This window comes from Python bivittatus, unplaced genomic scaffold (genome assembly GCF_059951505.1).
Source record: "Python bivittatus isolate LINGU-HERP-01145 unplaced genomic scaffold, Pbiv_v1 ctg000340_np1212, whole genome shotgun sequence".
Taxonomy (NCBI): Eukaryota; Metazoa; Chordata; class Lepidosauria; order Squamata; family Pythonidae; genus Python; species Python bivittatus.
The window spans coordinates 11,875,972-11,897,674 of record NW_028277056.1 but is presented as its reverse complement, the minus strand read 5'-3'; the positions used below and the strand labels follow the sequence as shown (position 1 = coordinate 11,897,674).

Here is a 21,703-nt window from a genome sequence, read left to right as displayed (position 1 = left end):
CCTCTTTTCCAATCACTCTGAAAATGTTATTTCCAAGTATGCATAACAATCATGTAGTGGGCTTCTACAATACTCAAAAATAGTGTATTGAAAGCATTTCTAATAGAAGCAGATCCTGGGACTTTGCTGTCTTCTGTTTTCTTTTCCCTCTTAAAATAATGGTGGCCCACGATGAGCCAAGCTACAGTCACAACCGGTGTTTTCATTTCTTCAGAGAGCTTCTAAACATTCTTGCATGAGACTTCCTAGAGACGTTTTGGAAAAACGGGATGCCTAGAGCTACTGAAGCTTTATACTGCAGCTTTGCTCCCTAACATACCCCAAAGGAGGAGGACAATGAAAGGGAAGACACTTGCTATGCTTTCCTTCTTCCCTTTTTATCAGAATATATAATTTGCTTCATAAATTTGTCCTTCTAAACTGCTGAGCAAATGTTGGGCATGAAAGGAATGTTGTGAGAGAGGAAAGGAGGAAGAAAACAAATGGGGAGAAGGCAACAGATTCTTTCTTTTTAAAACATTGTATTTTAGTAGAGTTGAGGTCTCCAAAGTTGAGAAAAAAATATGGACCAACATGCCTCATGTAGAACATAAATTTTTAATATTTTCCATTCTTAAGGGTCTGTGGCTTCTAAAGTGGCATTCATAGAGTTTGTATACTGACTCATTCATTCAAGTCATTTGTGTTTTGCTCCTAAAGTTCATCCCACCCCAGTATAAGCTCTCTAGAGGAGAGAAATGAGAACCAAAGAGCATTTTAGTCATTGTTCTATTACTGTGTGCTTAACGGTCTGACAGTAGTGGACAATTTTCTGTCACTGGAGTGTTCTTTATGCAGTGATTGTATGGTATGGAATGTCTAAATAAAATTATATCTAAAGACCCTCTAGCCCACTTTCTAATCGTAATTTCAGGCTGGGTCAAATCAACCTGGGTTGCAACAGAATCTGGGCTAAGAGAAATAAACAAAAAATTTTAAGCATACTTGGAAGAAATTTGAATGTTTGCAGAAATACACACACAGAGAGACAAATCCACACATACACACACAATCTGACTTCTTCCTATAACTTCCAGGATACCTTGTCAATAATAACTGATACTTCGTTCACTACTCAGTTCGATTAGTGTAACATGCCCTAAATGGAGCAGTCTTTGGAGATGACCCAGAAGCTGCAACTGATCCAAAATGTGATGGTTAGACTGTTGATGGGACAATTCCATCATAGTAGCTTAACTTTACCATTAAAGTTGCAACACTGGTTAGCAGTAGGGTTCTTGGCCCATTCAAAAGACTGATAATGACCTACAAATTACATGTTTTTATTTCTTGGTTTTAATCTATAGTTTTCCTCTGTTTTTTGTCCCCCAGGTTGGGATGGGTGACAAACATTGGGAAATAGATAAATAAATAACATTCCAATGAAGGTTGAACATGCTCAATAGGCATGATATGTGAAGTGAAGTCTGGAAAAGCAAAATAGAGCTCTCTGTGTGTATGTTGTATGCCCTGGTTTGGTGGAACGAATGAGTTAGTCTCTAACCTATGTAACATACGTAACATGAGAGAGAGAGAGAGAGAAAGAATGAACTCTGGTCCTCTGTCATGTCATCCCAATCACTGAAAAGATGTTGCTTAATTACAGTATTGGACAATTTCAATTCATAAATAACAAACAACCCTTATCGGAGGGTTATTCAGTTATCATGCATATTGTGCCAGTTGCAAAGAGAAGGTTTTACCTTCACACTGCATCCCCTGGTCCCCTAAGGATGATCATGGAATTAGAAACTAAGTCCTATGAAGCAGATTAAAATAATTCAGAATTTGAGTTTTGAGAAGAAAAGATTGGATTGGGACATGAGAGCACTTTTCAAATACTTGAAATAACGTCAGTCAGAAGACGTACAAGATTTCATCTCTGTCCACTTGGACTGCAAGGCACAAAATAATGGAATTATGCTACTGGTTGAATTTGAGGAAAAGCTTCCTAACAAGTTCAACAGTAGAAGCCAGTGAGATGGTGGGCTCTCCTTTGTTGGATGTTTTCACCAGAGATGGTCATCTGGTGGAGATGATTTAATTGGGATTCCTGCACTAAGTCGAAGGTTGGCCTTGAGACCTAACTGACCCCTTCCAACTGTATGATTTTGTTTTACAGACTACTTCTCCAATACTTTACAGCAAAATGTAAGCAACTCTAATTTAAAAATAAAAAGACTTTGTGGGTTATAGCTGTATATAAAAAAAATCCTCTTTGGAGTCTGCTTTAGTTAAATCTGCGATTCTCAAACATTTTGCTCTCAGGACCTCTTTACATCCTTAAAAATGATTGAGGACCCCAAAGATCTTTGGTTTATGTGGGTTACAGTATATTAGAAATTCAAACTGAGAAAGGTTAAAATATTTATTTGTCTTTGAGGACCCTCTGAAAGGGTCTCAGGGACCCCCAGGGGTCCACAGACCACACTTAGAGAACCACTGAGTTAAACCATTTGCTTAACAGATTAGAGAAAGATTTGGATTTTATTTAGGATTATCAACAAATGTCCCTTGAGACTATTCTTCTGGGGTCTTCAACACATAGTCTTATCTTCAAAACTTTCTCTTTTTATTATTCCTACTCTTAGAAAATGTTAGAAAGTATGTAAAGGCTCTTGAGACATTGTCTCCCACCCATAACAGGACAACTCTCTGAAAACTAAACAAAATGGCACCAGTTTGGGTGTATGAGGAGAAACTGTCAAAAGAAAGACCAAATTGAAAAATGGGCCAGATCTAGCTTAGGGCTGTTGATTAAAAAAAAAAAAAAATCCAGAAAAAAACCTATCTCCTCCATTCTAAGTCTCCCCTTCTCTTCTGTGCCATGAGAAGAGGTTGGAAAGAATTCCAGGAACCACACTCTATAGACTTTCCTAATTTTTTAAAAAACTAAACATAGTATTAAAAGACTACAGAGTTATGTATGGCACAGTATTAACACAATCAATTCACTAACTCATTTCTACGTCAAAGCTTATAAAGTTTTTGCTCAACAGGTCTACCTAAACCAAATCTCAGAAAGAACTGACATTGCTATCCATTTTGGATAGCTGAATTTTCTTCAGCATGAGTTCCATTTAATACTCTTCCTAATCTAATTACTTCATTCTTTCTATCTCATGCTCAACAGATATTTATGAGCCTATAACCTAATAACATCTCCAAAATATAAAATATTTTCCAATTAAAATACCTTTATTATCACCACACTTTGATGGGCAGTGCTTTCATCCAATCACAGCTGCTTAATGTATTTTGCCCAGAAGCCTACAAAACCAGCATTTCTGTCTCAAGTATCTATTGCAGCTTTAGCATGCGTTGAACCTCAGACACAGAGACATGCACTTTCATCACTAATGAAGAAATCAGATTCTTATTCCTACAAATGTAAGCAATCTATTGTGCCTTTTAATCATATTTTCCCAGACTTGGTATTCTAGAACAGCTGTTTAGCCTTCCAATAGCTCTGAGATATTTCTGATCTGACATTGCCATCCTGTGGTGCATTTTTCTCCCCTTCTAAACTCTTGCCAGACTTAATGTGAAACTTCCCCCAGTTTTCATTATTAGAGGACATGGCAACTAACCAAATTTGAAAGTGGTTTCAATATGTAGTGAAAACTCCTTCATTTCTCTGGGTAACTGAGATAGAAAATGGCTTATTGTTTACATTTGAATTACAAGGCATTTGGCATTCCTACTCTACTGACCATTGTACATTTGTTAGATGGGAGTACCGAGTCAATCATGGTGGCTCTTGAAAAGACAAGCAAAGTAGAACCTTGTTAGTTCTTGGATGGGAGACCCCCAATGCCATCCACAGTGAACCCCAATGATGCCAGATGACATCATATATGTGATGATATCATGTCATAAGTACTATTAATATGTACTGGTGTGCTGATGTCTTATGTACATATGTATGTTGCAGCAGTTGCATGATAATGTTGATCCATCATTTGGCCCTTCTCTCCTGAGGATGCCCATGAGGACAACTTTTAGAATATATCAGGGCTGTTGGCTATACTTGGAAATGTTTATCATGGTCATCCCTGAAGAAAACAGTGGTAAACCACTTGTGTATTGTTGCCAAGGAGATTACATGAATGTGTCCATGAAACTCACCAGGAGTTGAGTTTGACTCACAGGAGGCTTTATGTTATATTTATAACATCTACTATATACTTTTTTCAGAATGTGATATATACATCTTTTCTTAATATTCAATTTCCTACATAACATTCCCTCTGATTCACTATTTAAAAGCGATATGTTTACACACACTCTAAGAAATGTTTACACACACACACACACACCCAAACAACTTTGCTTTTTTGGTCTACGACTATGCATTTCAATAAATTTAATTTACATCTTTGATATTTGTACACTTTATTTCAGATGCATCTTTCCCAAATATGTTTCCTTGTATACACTGTCGTCCTATGAAGTATGGTCACCCACTGATTTCATTCACTGCTATCTCTTCATGCCACAATAGAGTGCATTTTATTAGATCAAGTAATTTTGCTCCCCTTCTAACCCTACTAGAAAGAGACTGGTCCAACCTGTAGAGAGTAAGGGAAATGGCCTTGACAGAAGTATACAAGAAGCATTACTTAACCAAAAAGGGCTGAAACATTATTTAAATCCTGGGAAGGAAGATAGTATTTGCTGTTATTATAGCCTATCTCAATAAAGTAGAGTTCTAACCTTTCTGTAGTGGAGCTCTTTTTTTTTTGGTGTGGCCTAAGTGGGGCTGACAAAATTTCACTTCAGATATTGAGATTATTAGCGGGTTGAACCATGCCACACTGATGAGAATTTATATTCTCATGTCTCTTTTGCAAACAGTGATAAATAACAAACTGCTAGTAAGGCAATGTGGAAATAAAAAAAGGTAAAGTTGTCCTCAAGACGAACATGGTGACTTCGGGGACGTGTCCATGTATTTTTGGCAATATGTTTCTCTCTCATCCAGATATTTAGATCAAACCTTGCTTAGCTTTTTTGAAATCAACCAAAACATAGTAGTTGAGATACCATCCAGAAGATGGCAGTGACAAGTTAATACTTTGTGTGGAAAATAGAAGGGCGCCATCTTGTTTTCCTTTTCAGGTAACGAAGTGTTTTGGGCTCGCTTGGGTAGTACATTTGTCTTAAAAATATGTGCACAGATTTTGACTTATGAATACTTTAAAGCGGAGGTGGGGATCAGTGGCTTCTGTAGTGGGGGCAATGGGAGGCAAAGATGAAAGCAGGGTTGCACCCATGAAATGTCAGCTTGGCCCCTCTTGTATGTCAGTTGTGATGTTGCCCACTCTTATGAAAGGGGCAGGGCTTGCACTGCGATGCATGATGCTGCTTTTGTCATGGTCACTGGTGGGGGATCAGCAGTATTCGGAGGTCTGTTGGGGTGTCCCTCATCTTAAATTCTACAGCAAGGCATGACAGTACTGAAAATCAGAATCAACGATCACCAAGGCCGATTTTAACTGAAATCTGGAAAATATCCTTTTATATATTTGAGTATGGAAAACATCCTTTTATATATTTGAAGACACATGGATTCAGCTCTTTTGCATAATACAATTAGTGAGAAAATACATGTTCCTTTGAGAAACATTTTAGTCCAGATGCTTTTTTTATAAGAGCATTTTTTGAAATACGATACAATCTGGACCTCCAAATTAGCGATGTTTCCTGTTTTCATTCTTTCGTTGGCAAGGTGCTTTCATTTAAATACTCATCTCCATGGACATGGGGCTATTCAGCCCTGCATACCATTGTTTGCAGAAGATTGCTTCTTCGACCTATTTTCTTTGGTCTGTTGAGCCTGAATAATCAGCACCTCCTAAAAAACAACCATGCACACCAATAATGCTATTTTATTATTAACGAAAATGCTTCCAATCGATGGCAGTGTATTGACTGCACCTGCAGCCACAGAAATAATTAGAAGGCCAATATTCTGCAACAGAAAGATTATTTAAATTGTGTATTCGTGCTTATGGTAATCCTTTACTTTCTGTTTATGTAATTCGGGCATTCTTTTTTGTGCCAGTGAATTCAAATGGACTTATTTGCTACTAAGGAAACAGAACTTAGAAACAAGGAGTAAAGAATCCATAGTTCCCAAGGTACTGGTGAATTTTAAACATTTTAAAACTAAAAATGGTGATGAAATGAGTGTGGTTTATATCACCGTTTTCTAATCTTTTTATGTAGAATACTGAAATAAATACAGTGGTACCTCAAGTCACGAACGCTTCTGTTCACGACCAATTCGGGTCACGAACAGCACCGTTTGCAAAATTTTGACCGTCCGCGAACTCTGCATAGGGTGACAAACAGGATCCGTGGCCATTTTCCCTGCCGTGACACATGGTCGTGGCTTCCTGTAGGGAGGGGGACTCTCCCTCCAAGCAATAACCGCCTCCCCACCCGCCTTCCTGTCCTCCGCGCCAGAGGTCGCCTCGAGCAAGGTTAGTGTTCTCTCTCTTCATAGTGTACTGTACTGTACTGTACTGTACTGTGTGTCTTATTTTTGTGGTTTAAAAAAAAAAAAATGGTTCAGAACGGATTAACTGTATTTACATTGAACCTTATGGGAAAATTTGATTAAGGTCGCGACCAAAATTGGTTGGTGACCAAATTCGTAGGGGTCAGAATGGATTAACCGTATTTACATTGAACCTTATGGGAAAATTTGATTCGGGTCGCGGAACGAATTAAGTTCGTGACCCGAGGTACCAGTGTACTCCCTCTTGTCAATCTTGGCTCCTGAAGATTATTCCCATATATTTTCCTTAGAAGTGTTACAGATTTGGTTTACCACTACCTTCTTCCAAGATATTGACTTCCAACAACCATGGAATTCCAAAGTAATCTCCCATCCAAGTTCTAAACAAGATTGAAATTACTGAACTTCCAAGTCAGCTAAGCTTTGCCACCTGCATGGTTGTCAAAAGCATTTTAGGACTACTGTATAATTTGAGGTTACAGTGCCTATATGGATTAAATGGCCAAAATACCTTGAGATCATTAAATCTCATGAGCTCCTGGTATTTTTTTTCCCATCATCAAAACATTTCAACTGGAAATGCTCCAGCCTAAACCTAGGATCTTTCCATACAAAGTATTAACTTCATAGATAAGCTAGGGTCTAGCTGCGGGAGAGAAATGATACCTAGAAAATGAGTGAAAAGCTGAGGGTACCAAAGAGACCTCCAGAATCTTGGACAACTAAAACAACTAGTAACAACATGTCAACTTTTCCACTGAGAACCTTTTACTGTAAAGTGAGAATGTATCCCAATGAAAGAAATCAAGGAAGAGTCAGCAAAAACTGTGTGTTTTTAATTGAAAACTGGTTTTAACGATCAATTTAGCAAATTTTGGCAGTTACAAACCTGTACACTTTTTTTCTTTTTTTCTTTTTTAATAGCAAAATAACACAAGACAATACTGCCAACAGGAAATATGAACAACCAATGTGTTAGGCAATAAGGGATAAGATTCATTTCAAGTGATAATCTTCCCTTTGCATAAGTTTGTTATAGGGTGGAATAATGGAGGAATCTTTTAAATGCCAACAGAAATGACATTAGAAAATGTCTGTAATTGCATTTGCACAAAAAACACATTCATCTGAAGAAAGAAAGAAAGAAAGAAAAGTTAGAAAGCAGTTTCTCAGAAACAGAAGTTAACAGAAAACAGCTGTTCCAAATGAAAACTGAAGAACCTCCTCAAGCAACTAAGAAGTCTTTTTTGTTGATTTTACTTTACATGATTAACCTGACACGGATGACTTTACACAAATGAACACAAATAACAAAAATTAAAAGCAACCTGATTGGCATTGAATATCTACAAAAGCCCAGTAATTTCAAAATTATTATATACATTATTTTATAAACTTTTTTAACACCAAAAACATACATCCTTTACAAACCAGCCTGCTTGCAACAGGTAAAATTTACACAACAATTATCTTTCTTATACAGTGCTTCAAGGAGAACTTGGATTTCCCAAATAAACTTCCTGAAAAGCAGTTATCCTGGGTTTGAAAAATTGTTCTGGTAAGAATTCAATGATATGCTTAAGCTATGTTAAGTGAGGGCTTGAATTCCCACTATCCAGTTCAACTATTCTCTTAACACTGCCAGTGGTGAAATTTGGTTATGGCCTGTAATACAACATTTGTAAATTATTGCTCTTTAAAAAAAATAAGATGAAACTAAGTTACTTACATCCCACTGCCTCTTTTCTCTCTAAATAAAAAAAAAAATGTTCAGTGCTCTTCTGTTTGGTGCATAGCCTTGAAAGATATAAGCTTGAAATAATGGTCTTTCATGGGTAAACTTACTGTGAATGGTATTGGAGGTACACAATGAGCAAAGAAAGGAAAATGCCAAAAATCCAATTTTTGCATAATCACAAAGAGATCTTCTTCCACTCCCAATTATTTGAAATTAATTTGGAAGGTGCAGTTCAGCTAAAAAGCCCCATTGAATGTTTGGGAAGATTTCTGTACTCTGTGGTAATCTTGAAATTATTTACCTTTAGCTTGTGAAAAACTTTCTAATAAAACCAGTAGATTAATACAGAATTCAATCTTTTTGCTATAAATATTATGTGGAAGTCAATGCTCCCAGTTTTTTTTCATTTGTATGCAATTGTGATCACAAGTCCTACCTATGTACCAAGTATTTACACAAGTAGTAAGTACTGCATCTGGGCAGTACTATTTCAAGTGTGATATGACTCACACGATAGTATATAGTCATTCTTACATCTTGCAAATAGGAAACAAAGAGAAAATGCTGAGTCTGGACCTTTTGGCTCCATATGTAGCTTTATAGTGTAAATTTTTTTTTAAGGAAAATATTTATTCCTGTGAACTCCAGCCTGCCATCTGATGTAGTAGAAGGAATAAGACCCTTTTGCATAGAACAAAACCTGAGTCATACCGAAGGCAATGGAGCAGTCCACGGCTACGAGGGTGCCCGCAGAAGGTAGGGGCACCAAAAAAGTCAAGATGGCAGATGCATCCATGAGACTGAAGCTGCCATCTTGACTTTCTTGATCCCCCTGCCTCCTTAACACACCAATGGCTACACATTATTCAGAGTGAAATAGTTCTGAAATGTCCCATTTCTGATTGTTGGCGGGGAGGCGATATTTTCTGAAATCTCTTCCACATTAACCAAACGTTTCTTCTCCTCAAAAAAACCCCACCTGCTGAAAAAATTGGCCATACAGCTCTTTTCAGACTGTCTCACTTGATTATACGCTGACATTTTTTATGTATAGGAGCAATCAGAAATACAGGCTTCCCCATCTTTGAATCTCTGAATGGATTGTAATTATCTATGTGTAGAATGGCTGAGTCAAGACTGTCTGAAGCTCCATTGGCTTCAATGCAATTTGGCCATGTGCATCTTGTTTACTACTAATCCTTTATCCCATGTCATCAACACCAATGGACATATGAGTTGCTATTATGATGAAGATGGAAAATTCAGCCTGATTCATGGCAAAAGAACGCAAAGAAATCCATGCTAGCACAGAAAAAGTGTTCGTGACTGAACTGTGGATGTTTACAATCTTCTGGAGTCTGGCCAATGCATTTAGCCTACATCATTTAGGATGGTTTATACATGAAAAGCTAAAACATAACAGCAGATCACAAGAGAGCCCAAAAGTAAACATAGTGGAGTGTATAAGTGGGCAATTAATTCTGAGACTAGCAAGGCAGATTATGCTCTGGAATAAGTGGGGCAACTACGTGGATTCAGTGGGGCAGTGAGCAGCCAGCTGCTGGAAGAGGGGGGTTAAGGACAGGAGAAGGAAGTGGTGACTGCATAGGATCTGGCAAGACAGGAAGAGCCTAAAACTTAACGGTCTCTAGAATACACAAGCAAGTTACATAGGAGAAAAATGGAAAACGCCTCTTAGAACTACCAAAGGTTTTCAGGTTATTTTCTATGGAAGACTATTAGAAAATAGGGGGGAAAAGGTAACTCGCTAAGTGCAGGTAATAGCAATAAATGTCCAAGAGAAGCATTATCTGAAATTTCCCTTTAAAAATCAGGAAGGATTACTTCATAATAACTTTGTGTGTGTATGCATGTGTCTGTGTGGGGACTCATAAGTGCAACTGAACAATAGTTCAAAATTCAAATGCGTAACTTTGGTATCCATTCAAAACAACCCCAACGTATGTAATAGCTGTGAGCGTGAACAATTGGAGCAGATGTTGATTACTACGGCAACTCTTCTGTGTGTGCATGTATGTGTGCATATGTGCATAGATGCACACACACACTCACACATGGTACTCAGGAGGCCAATCCACACATCAGCTAGTTTCTCTGTTGAGTAAGCTTCTTACTCAGTTCCATACCTTAGCATCCTTAGCAAACACAACTTTCAAGTACATGTTTCCTTCATCCCAAAATATTTTGAAAGGGGTACATGAAAGGCTGACGAAAGCAAGCATTATATAAATGCATTATAAATGGATGCCTACCATATTTGGGGGTGAAGTCCAAGAAAAAAAACACTGAACAGGAAGCACACATACGTTTGTACTATTCAGAATATTCATACAGGCAGTGTAATGTCTTGGCTCAAAAATAATTCTTAACACACGTCACATTATTCTAACCAGACCATTTCTTACAATGTAACCATTAGTTCCAATATTTTTATCGCCTAAAATGGGAGTTGTAATCAACAAATCATTCAATTTCCAATGTAGAATTCAGATTTCCTTTGTAAATAAAGCTGTTCCCTTGCTTATTACATGGCACACTTTAGAGAACCACTTGGGTTGATATGATTTATTAACAAGTATCCTCTGAGGCTGAAATAAGTGCTGATTAGAGTGAGGACACCAGAAATGTTTAATTATCAAGTCAAGTAAAAACAAAATCTTCACTTAATGGAAGGATTTTTTAAAAAATCTACCTCAGTTTGGATGGAAGCACTCATTCAACATTGTGCTGACAAGGAAACAAGACAGACTATGAGAGACAGGGGGCTTGCAAGGGGAGGGGGTGATCCGTGAAAGTCAAGATGGCAACTGTGATTATGTGATTGAAGTCATACCTTTTTTTGTGTGTCATATGTGCAACACACATGAAAAATGAATGAACCTTCAATCGCATAGTTGCAGTCACCATCTTGATTTTTTCCAACCCCCCCCCCCTTGCAGACACTCCTACGAAAGACCTGTAGGGACATCCATGAACCATGATTTCCTTCCACCAATAATAATGTACTTGTTCCGTTCACTTGCTGGTTGGCTGAATTCTTCTGTCATCTTCTTCCCCATTTTGCATTCATGCACGGTGAAAGCTTGAACTGCATTAGACGAGAAATGTGGCAAAAATACTCGGCGAAGAAGATAATCTGCTTGGGGTTTCTTTTGCTCAGCCCTAAAATACACGGTGGCAATTGTGTCAGAAAGCAAAACCTACAATGGCGCTCTCTTTAAACGGTATTTAAAAATGAAATTTAAAAAAATGCTGCTGCTGCTGCTGCTGCTGAATCCTAAGAATCCAGGCTCAGAAGAGGACAGGGAAGCCCCAACACAAATAAATAAATAAATAAACAGACCCACCCACCAGGACCATTCCATTTTTCTACTGACTCAGTCAAAGCTGCGGTACCAGCCCTGAGTCACGGTCAGCTAGGTGCAAGCTTCACCCTGACACACCATTGTCTAAATGAGAGCAAAGACTTGATTGCTCAGTGGCAAGTTCCATATGTTTTGGACTAAGGCAGTGTTGTCCAAACTTGGCCACTTTAAGATGAGTGGACTTCAACTCCCAGAATTCCCCAGCCAGCCATGGCTGGCTGGGGAATTCTGGGAGTTGAAGTCCACTCATCTTAAAGTGGCCAAGTTTGGACAACACTGGACTAAGGGGACCATCTCGACACCTGAAATTTGGCTTATAAAGATGGCCAATAACTCTCAATTCCCTGTTGTTTTAGAGTTAGAGCTGCAGCCATGAGTTACGACCATCCCTAATTGGATGTCCTCTTGGTAGATTACAACTCCCATAATTTGTAGACTAAATGACCAACGAGCATGCAGATTAGCAATTATGGGAATTGTAGCTTAATACTCCAGGAGAGTATCAAGCTGAGGAAGATTGGTTTATAATGTATTTATGAGCACATTCACTGTAGTCAGACAGCATATGGGGCAATGTAGAAGTACTTCATTTAATGGACCAGCAATTCTGAATGGACTGATTTAGAAAGGGGTTTTGGGGGCGGGGGGAGAACGAATTTACCACCTATCTCTTCCTTTACTGATTAACTGGCCTAGGGTTTAAAACACTCAAGCAATGCTGGGAAGTGGAAGGGTCGGTCTGTCATCAAACTATTTTTCCCCAGGAAATCTGTCTTTTGGCAAGAAACAGCAAATGCCAACTCCAAAGACGAATGGATGACCTTGGGTACTGATTTTCTGAGACAACCTATAGTTAGTTTCCTTTCTGTAATGTGCATGCACAACATCAAACTTTTTGATAGGCTTAAAATGGGTTCAGTTAGATTTCCACCCTGCACCGTATACAGAACTCTATTTTTTTTAAGCAAAAGAGAACAGTTAGTTATGCTATGAATTGGGACCAAACAACAGCAACAAAGTCCATGAAAACAGCTCCTTCACACTTGAGTCTGCTGATGGGTCTCCACAAAAGGAATGTGAACCTGATGGTGTTCCAGAGAGAACTCCTCAATGCTTTCATAGTCACTCATGGCAACCTCAGAGTCATCAAAACCACAGCCCACTGAAACATCAGAGGAGGATGCATCCAGAGAATTGTGTAAAGATAAGGGTTTCTTGGCCACGTTGTTTTCCGTATTTGGTCCTGGGCCAACACCAAAAGTACTAAATTCATTCCCAGTCTGAGACCCACCACTGTCCATCTCATTGGGGAATTGATGAGGAGGGAGGTATTGGCTTGGGTGAAACTGTGGCCGCCTTCGACAATCTGGGCTCAATGTGCTGGCCATGGAGATTGGCTGCGATGGCGGGAGGGCTTCATACTGGTCTGGGTAATCCTCTGGGAGGGGAGGGGGCAGTTGGTCTTGGTTTAAAAACTCCTCCTCCTGCGGGGGAGGGTAGTCACTGTCGATATCATAGCCACCAAGGTAGTAGTCTGTCTCAAGCTCCCTTGTGCTCCCGTGATGGGTTGAGTCGCCATCTGCTGTCTCATAATGGGGTACCTCCTCAATGTCAGATAAACGCGCACTTGGCATCCAGTCAGAAGTGTCCCAATGATAAGCTGTAGAAGGAAATAGATCACTGTGTTGGGAAAACATGGCATAATCTTTAAGGGAGATGCAAAAAAACCCACATGCATATGAGGCTTTATGGGATGAAGTTGCTTAAGCAAATCGCCAGCATGCATCTGAAGAGTTTTTGGTTTTTATGAAACCCCAGCCAAGCATGCTTTGGCCCAAGTGAAGAAAAGCAACCTCACATCACAGGAATAACTGACACCACACAGCCATCTCTAAAGTAAAGGAAATAAGAAATCCAAGGAAAGGAAAGGAAGTAAGAAATCAGACTTGCTGAAAGTCTAATTCTGCTCATGGAAGATGCGGGCAATTGATGATTTCATTAAAAAAGTGTTCACAATAGAGGCATTAGAAAAAGTCAACATGCTCCTGCAGTTGTGCTCATTTCCGAGTTCTTGGTCTAGGAAGGGGAAAAGACATTACATAGGCAAACAAAATAACAGGCAGAAAAAGAAAAAGGACTAGCAAAACCCTGAAATAAAAAGGAAGGCAATCCCCATGTATTTTCAGCAGGAAAAATGTCTTGCAACATGCTCCAACATGCAAAATCTAGATAAAAATTCAGCCCAAGACACTGAGTCCAAATGAGGTATATTAGTAGCATTCTGAAGATCCCGTCAAGGTCACCCATTCCCACCCCCTATGGCAGTTAGATGCAAGTCACCTCTGTTGTAGTTCTGTCCTTCATCCATACCAGAGACTGTTAAATACAAAGTGAAAAAAAGCAACAATGGAAATTCTCAAGTCTGCAACCAGCAGAGTCAAACAGAGCCCTGCAAAACATCTTAAAACTATGGTATATGCTTCTAAACACGTCTGATGTAAAGTATGATTAAAATTACTTTTAAGCCATGCTTCAATTAAAGGTTAAACATTATTTTGCTTTTCTCCTAATCAGATTTACAGAGACACAAATGGAAACAGCACTTTACACCAATGAATAGAATGGGTGACTTTAATTATCTGAATTAGACATGCAAAACTGACTTTGGATTTAACACAAAAGTCAATACACTTTTCTTTTTTTAAAAAAAGATTGTGATGTATTTCTTTCTTGCTCACTGTGAAACAGAAAAAAAAAATTAAGAATCTACCATTTTCAGGGCCGGTTCAAACAAATCTGGGCCCAAGTACGCTCAGATACCACGGTGAGGGGCACGGTATAACAACCTGAACAGAACAGAATAGAAAGGCAGTCAATTGGGCCACTAGAAGCAAATACCACAGAATCTGTCCCTAGCTTTCCATCTGAGGAATGGGATGGCTAACTGGCTAATGAGGGACAAGGAAGGCTTTCTATGTCTCTCTTCTGCCTTGTGTTCCCCCATTTCAAGTCAGCTCCCTAGTCCTTCTCACTTAGTACTGTCAACACCAAAGTTAGGAAAACGTTTGAGAGGCTGGTGGTTCAGGATGCCAAGGGTTACAGTGGAGGTAATGATGTAAAATTAACGGAACCATCTTCTGCATGTGGATGGATCCAGGATCTTCTGTTGCAATGATTCTGGACTGACACCACAACTTTCACATGCCTCTTAGGTCAAAACGATGGGAAACCAATATTTGGTAGGGCAATCAGAGAAGATTCAAGGGGCTGCAGAAAAGGAGGCGGAGGCCACAGGTTGCGTTCCCTGGCCGATATGAGTATTTGCTCTCCAAACTTTCAAAGTTGACCTTTTCCAAGCCATAATAAGAAATGGCAAAACATTTTCTATACGGATCATTTGAGATACAACTTATTCTGCAGAAATTTAGTAATCCGTGCTACAGCAGTATAAGTGTATCCTACTATCCCTCTATTAAGCTGCCAGTAAAGGTAGAGGAGAAGTGGCAGGTAGTAACAGACACTGACAATTCAAGTGGGGGAAAATAACCTATGAATATATCCAGTAGGATCCTTGTCATTCTGGGGAAACATGGTTCGTCTGTTTTTAAATATAAGCGCTAGAAACATGTTAAAAAATACATAAGGTTAAGACCAGCAGTTGAGAAAGAATGACAGAATATATATTTTTTCTTTTAAGTCTTTCTCTCTGTAATGCAAATTGCATGATTGCTGTGCAACGGGTTAGTGAAACACAAGGTCTCAGTGCAATCTATTGGTGGGCTTTTGGTAGCCCTCATTACTTTTATGATGCATAGTGCAATGACAGCTGTTGCTGGGGGTGTTTTTGAATGGAGCTGCCACCAGATTTTGCTTCAGTCAAAAAGCAGAACTGGAACAGGTCAGAAATGGTGCCAGAAAGGGCTCAACCCCTTCCAGATTTCAACTAGGGGTAGAATTTTGGCACTCTTCCCTATGGCCAAGCCTCAAATGGTGCAAGAATCTGCTCAGTGTAGCAACTTCCACATTGCATGGTTGGGTTGCTATTGTGGAAGAGTTGCAAGTAGTGTGGCAAGTGTTGAAAACTTGCAAGACTACAGCAGGATTTTTTTTTTTTGGGTAGAGCAGCCGACAGGATTGGGTTGGATTAGATAAACAGGCTTTTTGCAAGCGTTTCCTGAGTGCACTGCATGTTTTGTGGGGGTAAAGAAACTAGGCTAGCAGGAGGAAGAGACTTTCTCTCCTACCAGTGGTTGCAGCTCAGGTAGCGCTGTCTGAACCGGCCCTGACTATACAAAAACAAAACAAAATCACAGACTCCAAACGTTCTCTTGACCAGGTGCAAGGAGCTTTTGTGTGTCACTCGTTGCAGTGCGGCTCTCCCCAACCTGGCACTCTCTAGATGTGTCGGGATGGTGCATTCTTAGTTTGGGGCCATGCCAGCTTGAACTTTGGAGCATTTAGGGGCTCACACAATCTGAAAGATGCCAGGTTGGGCAAGCCACGGTTATCTTTACACAACACAGCAGAACTCCACTAACCTCTTAACTTGCCTGCTCTGCAAGATACAACCACTGACTTTCCCTTCCTGGGTTGAAGCAAGAATCACGCAAGCAAGGTCTCACACATTTCTGAATGGAAATGTTCATTTAATTGGTTACTTTGGGTACTTCCAAGGACTCAAGGTGTAAAATGTTTCACACCAACGCCTCTGCCCACTAAGGTAGTTTCAAACAATATTCTTTTCTGGAAGCATCTGGGTGGGGACTTGTCAATTATTTTTCAGGTTTACTAATTTTGGAAATGTTTGGGATTACAACTCTCTCATTCCCTGACTGCTGGTGATGTTGGCTAGGACTGATGGAAATTACAGTTCAAAATATTAAGGAAGGGACCAGGCTGGAGAAGGCTGCTCTTCAGTTTCAGATAGATATTCCCATGCTCTCAAATATTGTATGTCATAAATTTATTGACTTTCTCCACTTTTCTGACTTATGTGCCCTCAACCAAAAATTGTAAAGGAGCAAATAAAATAGGTAAGTTTTTTAGATAATAGACTTTATAAATCTAGATCAACTCAACAGGTTTTATAGGTTTTATGTCGATAATTTTATACTATCTTAAATCCACCTATTGATCCATTCATTCATATGCACATGGATATTTTGCTGTATTTTCTCTCTCTCTTTCTGTCTCTCTCTTTTGCCCTGATCATTCACTGCAATAAACTTTGTTCTGTTCTGTTTTATTGTGATTCTTTCAGTTGGTATGGTGGCAATTAGGAAGCATTCATGCAGAAAGAGGGGGCAAAGTGGGATCCATAAAATCATAGGGTTGAAAAAGACCTTTTACATCATCAAGGCCAACTCCCTGCTTGACACAGGAATTTAACCAAAGCATCTCCAGAAACCTATCTGGCTGTCAATCCTCTGCTTGAACACATCCAATGACATAGAGCCAACCACTGCTCTTGACTGTCTTGACTGTAGAGTCAAACATTAGTTTTCAGTTCTTTTCAAGCCAAAGGTGGCACTTTGCATTTGAGACTGCATTCCAAAAGGGAGGTAGGGCTGCATAAAATATATGAATTAATTTAAATGTAATTATAATTACATTACTTAAATGCAGTGGCTAGATCTACTCCATATGTATTGAGTGATTTCCCCTTTGTGTCACACTTACGTCAGAAATTCAGCAACAACTTTTAGAGTGATTCCGGGGATGTTGTTCTGAAGTAACAGCCCTCATTAATTCTGCTTTAGAAAAAGGTTTTGCAAAGATGGTCTTAGAGGAGCCTCCTGGGCCATGTTTATTTACCGTAGCACTAAAGATGATGGTACAAGCAAAGCAGGAAGTTCTTCCCACCTGAGACTGCATTGTACCTGCTCTGAATCTGAGACCAAAAGATCACATCTAGAGGAATCAAGGATTAAAATATGTGAATATGGAAAAAGGAAAGATCCCTTCCCCAGATTCAAATCTCACTCTTGTAATGTAGCATGGTATTAATTGTTCATGTGCTGGACTAGGACCGGATAGACCTGGTTCACGTCCACCTCTGGCCACAGAAGCTCATGGGGTGACTTTGTACCAGCCACTTCCTCTCAGCCCAGACTATTGTACAGAGTTGTTGCTTTGGGGGAAAAAAAATTGCAAGGGGGAGTGTTCTGCATGCCACCTTGAGTTCCTGGAGGAAAGGTGGTAATAAAGCTTTATATAAATAATATAAATAAATAAATAAATGTTCATGGTGGCCCTAGACATAGAACCATTTCTTAGCCTCTGCCTCTTGGGTAGGTAAGGCTGTAAAAGGTGACTACCTTTACAAACATAATGTGAAAACAATGATAATTATTACTGGTTCATGAAACAGAGAGAGAGGAAAAACCCTAAAATTCATAGTGTTAATCTTAGTGAGGATACTGAGCTCTCAGTTGAGAAAGTAGATTGGAAGTACACTCAACCCTCACAAAAGGACAATCTGCCGATGATTAAACTGCTTCCACAAATACGGGGAGGAAATATTAACAGCTTTGCAAACTTCTCCTTAAATGTTCATTAGAGTTTTGCAAATATTTACTTTGGAGATTAAATTCGAAGGTGATTTGATCACTGTGAATTACCTTTCTGAACTGAATTGGAAAGTCAATTCAAATTGTTGCCTCAAATAGATTGGGATACTGTTGGATATACCTGGAAATGTCTTCTTTTTTTACTGATTCTGAAATCTGAATTGAATGGACCCAATTTGATTATGAGAACTGAACTGATTTTCCAAACTGAATTATTTGCATCGGATTTTGTCAGAAGGTCTACCACAGGGCGCTGTCCTAAATTAAGTTGATTGATATCCCAGGCAGCCTTCCCAAACCTGGTGTCTTCTTGATGTGTTGGAGAAGACTTATTATCACCCCTCTGACTTCCAAATAGGTTGAAATACTCCAAAAGATCTGCAGGAACTGATGCTATGAGAGGAATTTTGCTATAATGGTTTCCTTGGCAACCTGTGACAGGATGCACAGATAGAGGATTGTGGATCTTGTGCATGCGCTTACACCTGGCAAGGTGAACAGCAAATAGAAACTCCCTACAGGGTAGAAGGGTATGATGGTGGAGAGAGTCCCCAGTTAAGTCTGGGGGGAAGAGGAAGAGAAGAGGAATCAAAGGAAGAATCCTCTAAGCCAGGGGTAAAGATGTTCTAGCTAATGTTACAACACCCAGAATAAGATAAGATGTTGGGGGGAACCTGAAAGATATGAGAGATTGGAGTGTGAAGATTAGAAAGGGAGACTCTTTATAGGAATTTAAAGAGATGCTAGTGGCTCTTAAAAGTGTGCCAGCTTCTGTGCTAGATATGGGAATGAGATCTTCTTCTTCACCTTGTATCAGGGAAGAGCTTAAGGATATTAAATTCCAAAATTAGCAGGAGGGGACAACACAGAATCCTTTTTTGAGGTTTTTTTTACAACGTTTGGCAACCACATGTGCGTGGGCAGAACAGAATGGGTTGCCAAGTCAGCATTGAGCCTTACAGGAAAAGCCATAGGAACAAAGTGAAGGAGACAATCTTACAGGAATATAAGGTAATAAAATATACATACAGGTAGAATTTAGGGAATGCCTATATGTAGCTCAGGAAGGAATCTGAGAATTGTGGGCTTGACTGGCAGATCTAGGTCGTAAATGGTTACAACCAGAGAAAAGGAGTTCAGAGGAAATAGTGGAACAAGTTAGAATGGTTCCCCCAAGATCTGTGTGTTCTGGTTAGAAGAGCACCACTCAGAGACAGGCAATTGTGCAGTTCAGTTGATGGAGGATTATTTAGCTACCTGAAGGACAGAGAATGCAAGGAAAAGCTGGTTGTTAGAAAGCGCCAGGGAAAAGAGAAGCTCATAAGAAAGTGGAGACTGGGGAACATAAGAAGACTAAGTAAGAAGGTCAGTAGGATAAAAAGAACAGCAAAAAGTCAAGATGGGGATATAAGTAGGAGAAAATGTATCATATGCAGTAAGATTGGTCACAGAGCCCAAACCTGCCCAAGTGAGACCCAGAAAAGTTTATTGGTAGTTAATCTCCAAAGTTCAGCTAAGCTGAAAAGAAAAAATATATATAAGCAAGGATCAATGGAATAAAAATGCTTGATTTAATGATACAGCTAGCATGAACACTGGTGTTCACCATTATTTTGTTAGAGTTTCTCCCAGAATAGGCATGCAAGTCTTCACATGTATTTTGGGGAAGACCCTTTTGGTGAAGGCCCAGTTAGCAATAAATCACAAAATACGTTATTGGAGGATTGTAGCTCATCTACCTTGTGATGGGGTGGTGGGCACAAATATCTCAATATGTTATCATTTAATAAGCAAAGGGGACTAGAGGAGAAGGAAACATAGCAGCTATTGTTAACAAAGTCAAATGAAAGGAATTAGGAAGTAATAACCCTAAATCCCAAGATGTGAGATTGAGCAAGGAAGGGAAAAGCATAAGTAGTAACCAGAGGTTAAGGCACAACAGAAATGGGGCTAGTGTAAAAGCAGAGAGCCCATTACCAGTGGAGAAAGAACTGTTGGAGCAGGTTGAAGTTAGTTTGCAAGCCCTCCTAAATTTGTTCAAGGGAAAATGCCCAGAGAAAACCAATGTTTGCAGTTCAAATGAGGAATCAGCTTTGGGAAAGAGTGAGGAAGACTTCAGAACCACAAAGGAGACAAGACAAAGAAAACAACAAAGGGCATTCAAGGCTTGAGTAGACTTCCCAGGCCTTATCTGTAGAGGAATTTAGCTCTGGCCTTGAGAAGGAGGAGAGGAAAGAGGAAAGGTCCTCAGTCCTGGGAAAGTAGAAAGTGTGAGAGAGAGACTTGGGCCATCCTTGCCTTGACCTTATTATCCTTAAAAATGGGGCACTGAATGTTTTGAATGGGCTTTCTAGATTTTGTTAATATACCCTAAAACAACAAAGGAGCATTCCTGGAATCTGTGAGTGTCTGTTTCTTGACTTGGCCTTCTTGGAATCTTAAGGAAGGGGATGTGTGGCAGGATGAGTTGCTCTGATGGATTTGGGTCTCAAGGTTAAAGGGTTTTTTCCTGTGGACCAAAATCAGGTTCAGTATCATGGAGAGGTCAAGAAGCTTTGTGCCTACCTAATTAAAACATCTGCCTTCTAGCTGTAAATATATAAAAGGGCAGAAGCATTCAGTAATGGAAGGGGAGATTGTTCAGTATTTTTGGAGTTGTGTTTGTACAGCATGGACTGGCAATACTATGTGTATCAAGGAGGAGGAATCTGCAGTTGGAGCCCAGTAGGACCTGAGGGAAAGAGTGACCTGCTTGGGGGAAAGGACTACAGTGTTTGGACAGTGGACTAGATGTCAGCAAAGACAGCTCGACAAAGGTGCCAGAATCTAAGAATCCCAGAAAAGCATTTTTCCCTCTTTCTATTCTCCCCAGTATAGATGTGACCCCAGGGGTGAAAGCACACAGAAGGAAGCTGGGTGAGTGAGAAAGGGAGGGAGTGAAACAGGTAAGACACTGTAAAAAATGGTCTGTATGGAACTATAAATGTATACTGTGTTAAGCTAAGGCTGCTACATACACACTTTATGTTAAATATCCCTGAAAACAGAGAAGAACTGTGTATGTATGATTTCCCATCTTCTGATCCAGCTCCTTTCTGTTAATTTAGTTCACTTGTTCAGGTTTAATGGACACTACTTGTCTGGGAAGTCTATCCCCCCACCAGACAAAACTAATTAGAAACAAAACCTTGTTGGCTTCAATTCTCTAATGTCTGTAATCATAATAAATGAAGGGTGATACTTTGCTTTTGACCAGTATTTATTGCTATCTTTCAAGATCTTCCTTCTTTGCAAAATAGTTGTTTGCTGAGTCCTGGCTAGTCAGTGTGAGTTAACAAAGTTCTGCTGTGATCTTTCATATAGAAGAACAAAACCAGACAAACAAACAATCAACAAACAATAGACAACAGTGCAGGAGGAAAAGTTTATATATCTATATCTATAT

The 21,703-nt window shown here is 39.5% G+C and overlaps 1 protein-coding gene across 3 annotated transcripts in view; it reads right to left on the bottom strand.

Annotated features, from left to right (window-relative positions):
- Positions 1-11,916: 11,916 nt before the first annotated feature.
- The window catches only part of FAT3 (FAT atypical cadherin 3), a 477,600-nt gene continuing 467,813 nt past the window's right edge, over positions 11,917-21,703 (bottom strand). For 2 of the 3 annotated variants that reach the window (XM_088140551.1, XM_088140550.1), the window contains exons 27-28: positions 14,030-14,065; positions 11,917-13,349 (exon numbers count right to left, since the gene is read on the bottom strand). In XM_088140551.1, coding sequence (XP_087996677.1) covers positions 12,727-13,349; positions 14,030-14,065 — 659 coding nt within the window. In that variant the 3' untranslated portion in view covers positions 11,917-12,726. The remainder of the gene's footprint in view (positions 13,350-14,029; positions 14,066-21,703) is intronic. The other variant, XM_088140552.1, reaches the window with a different exon arrangement.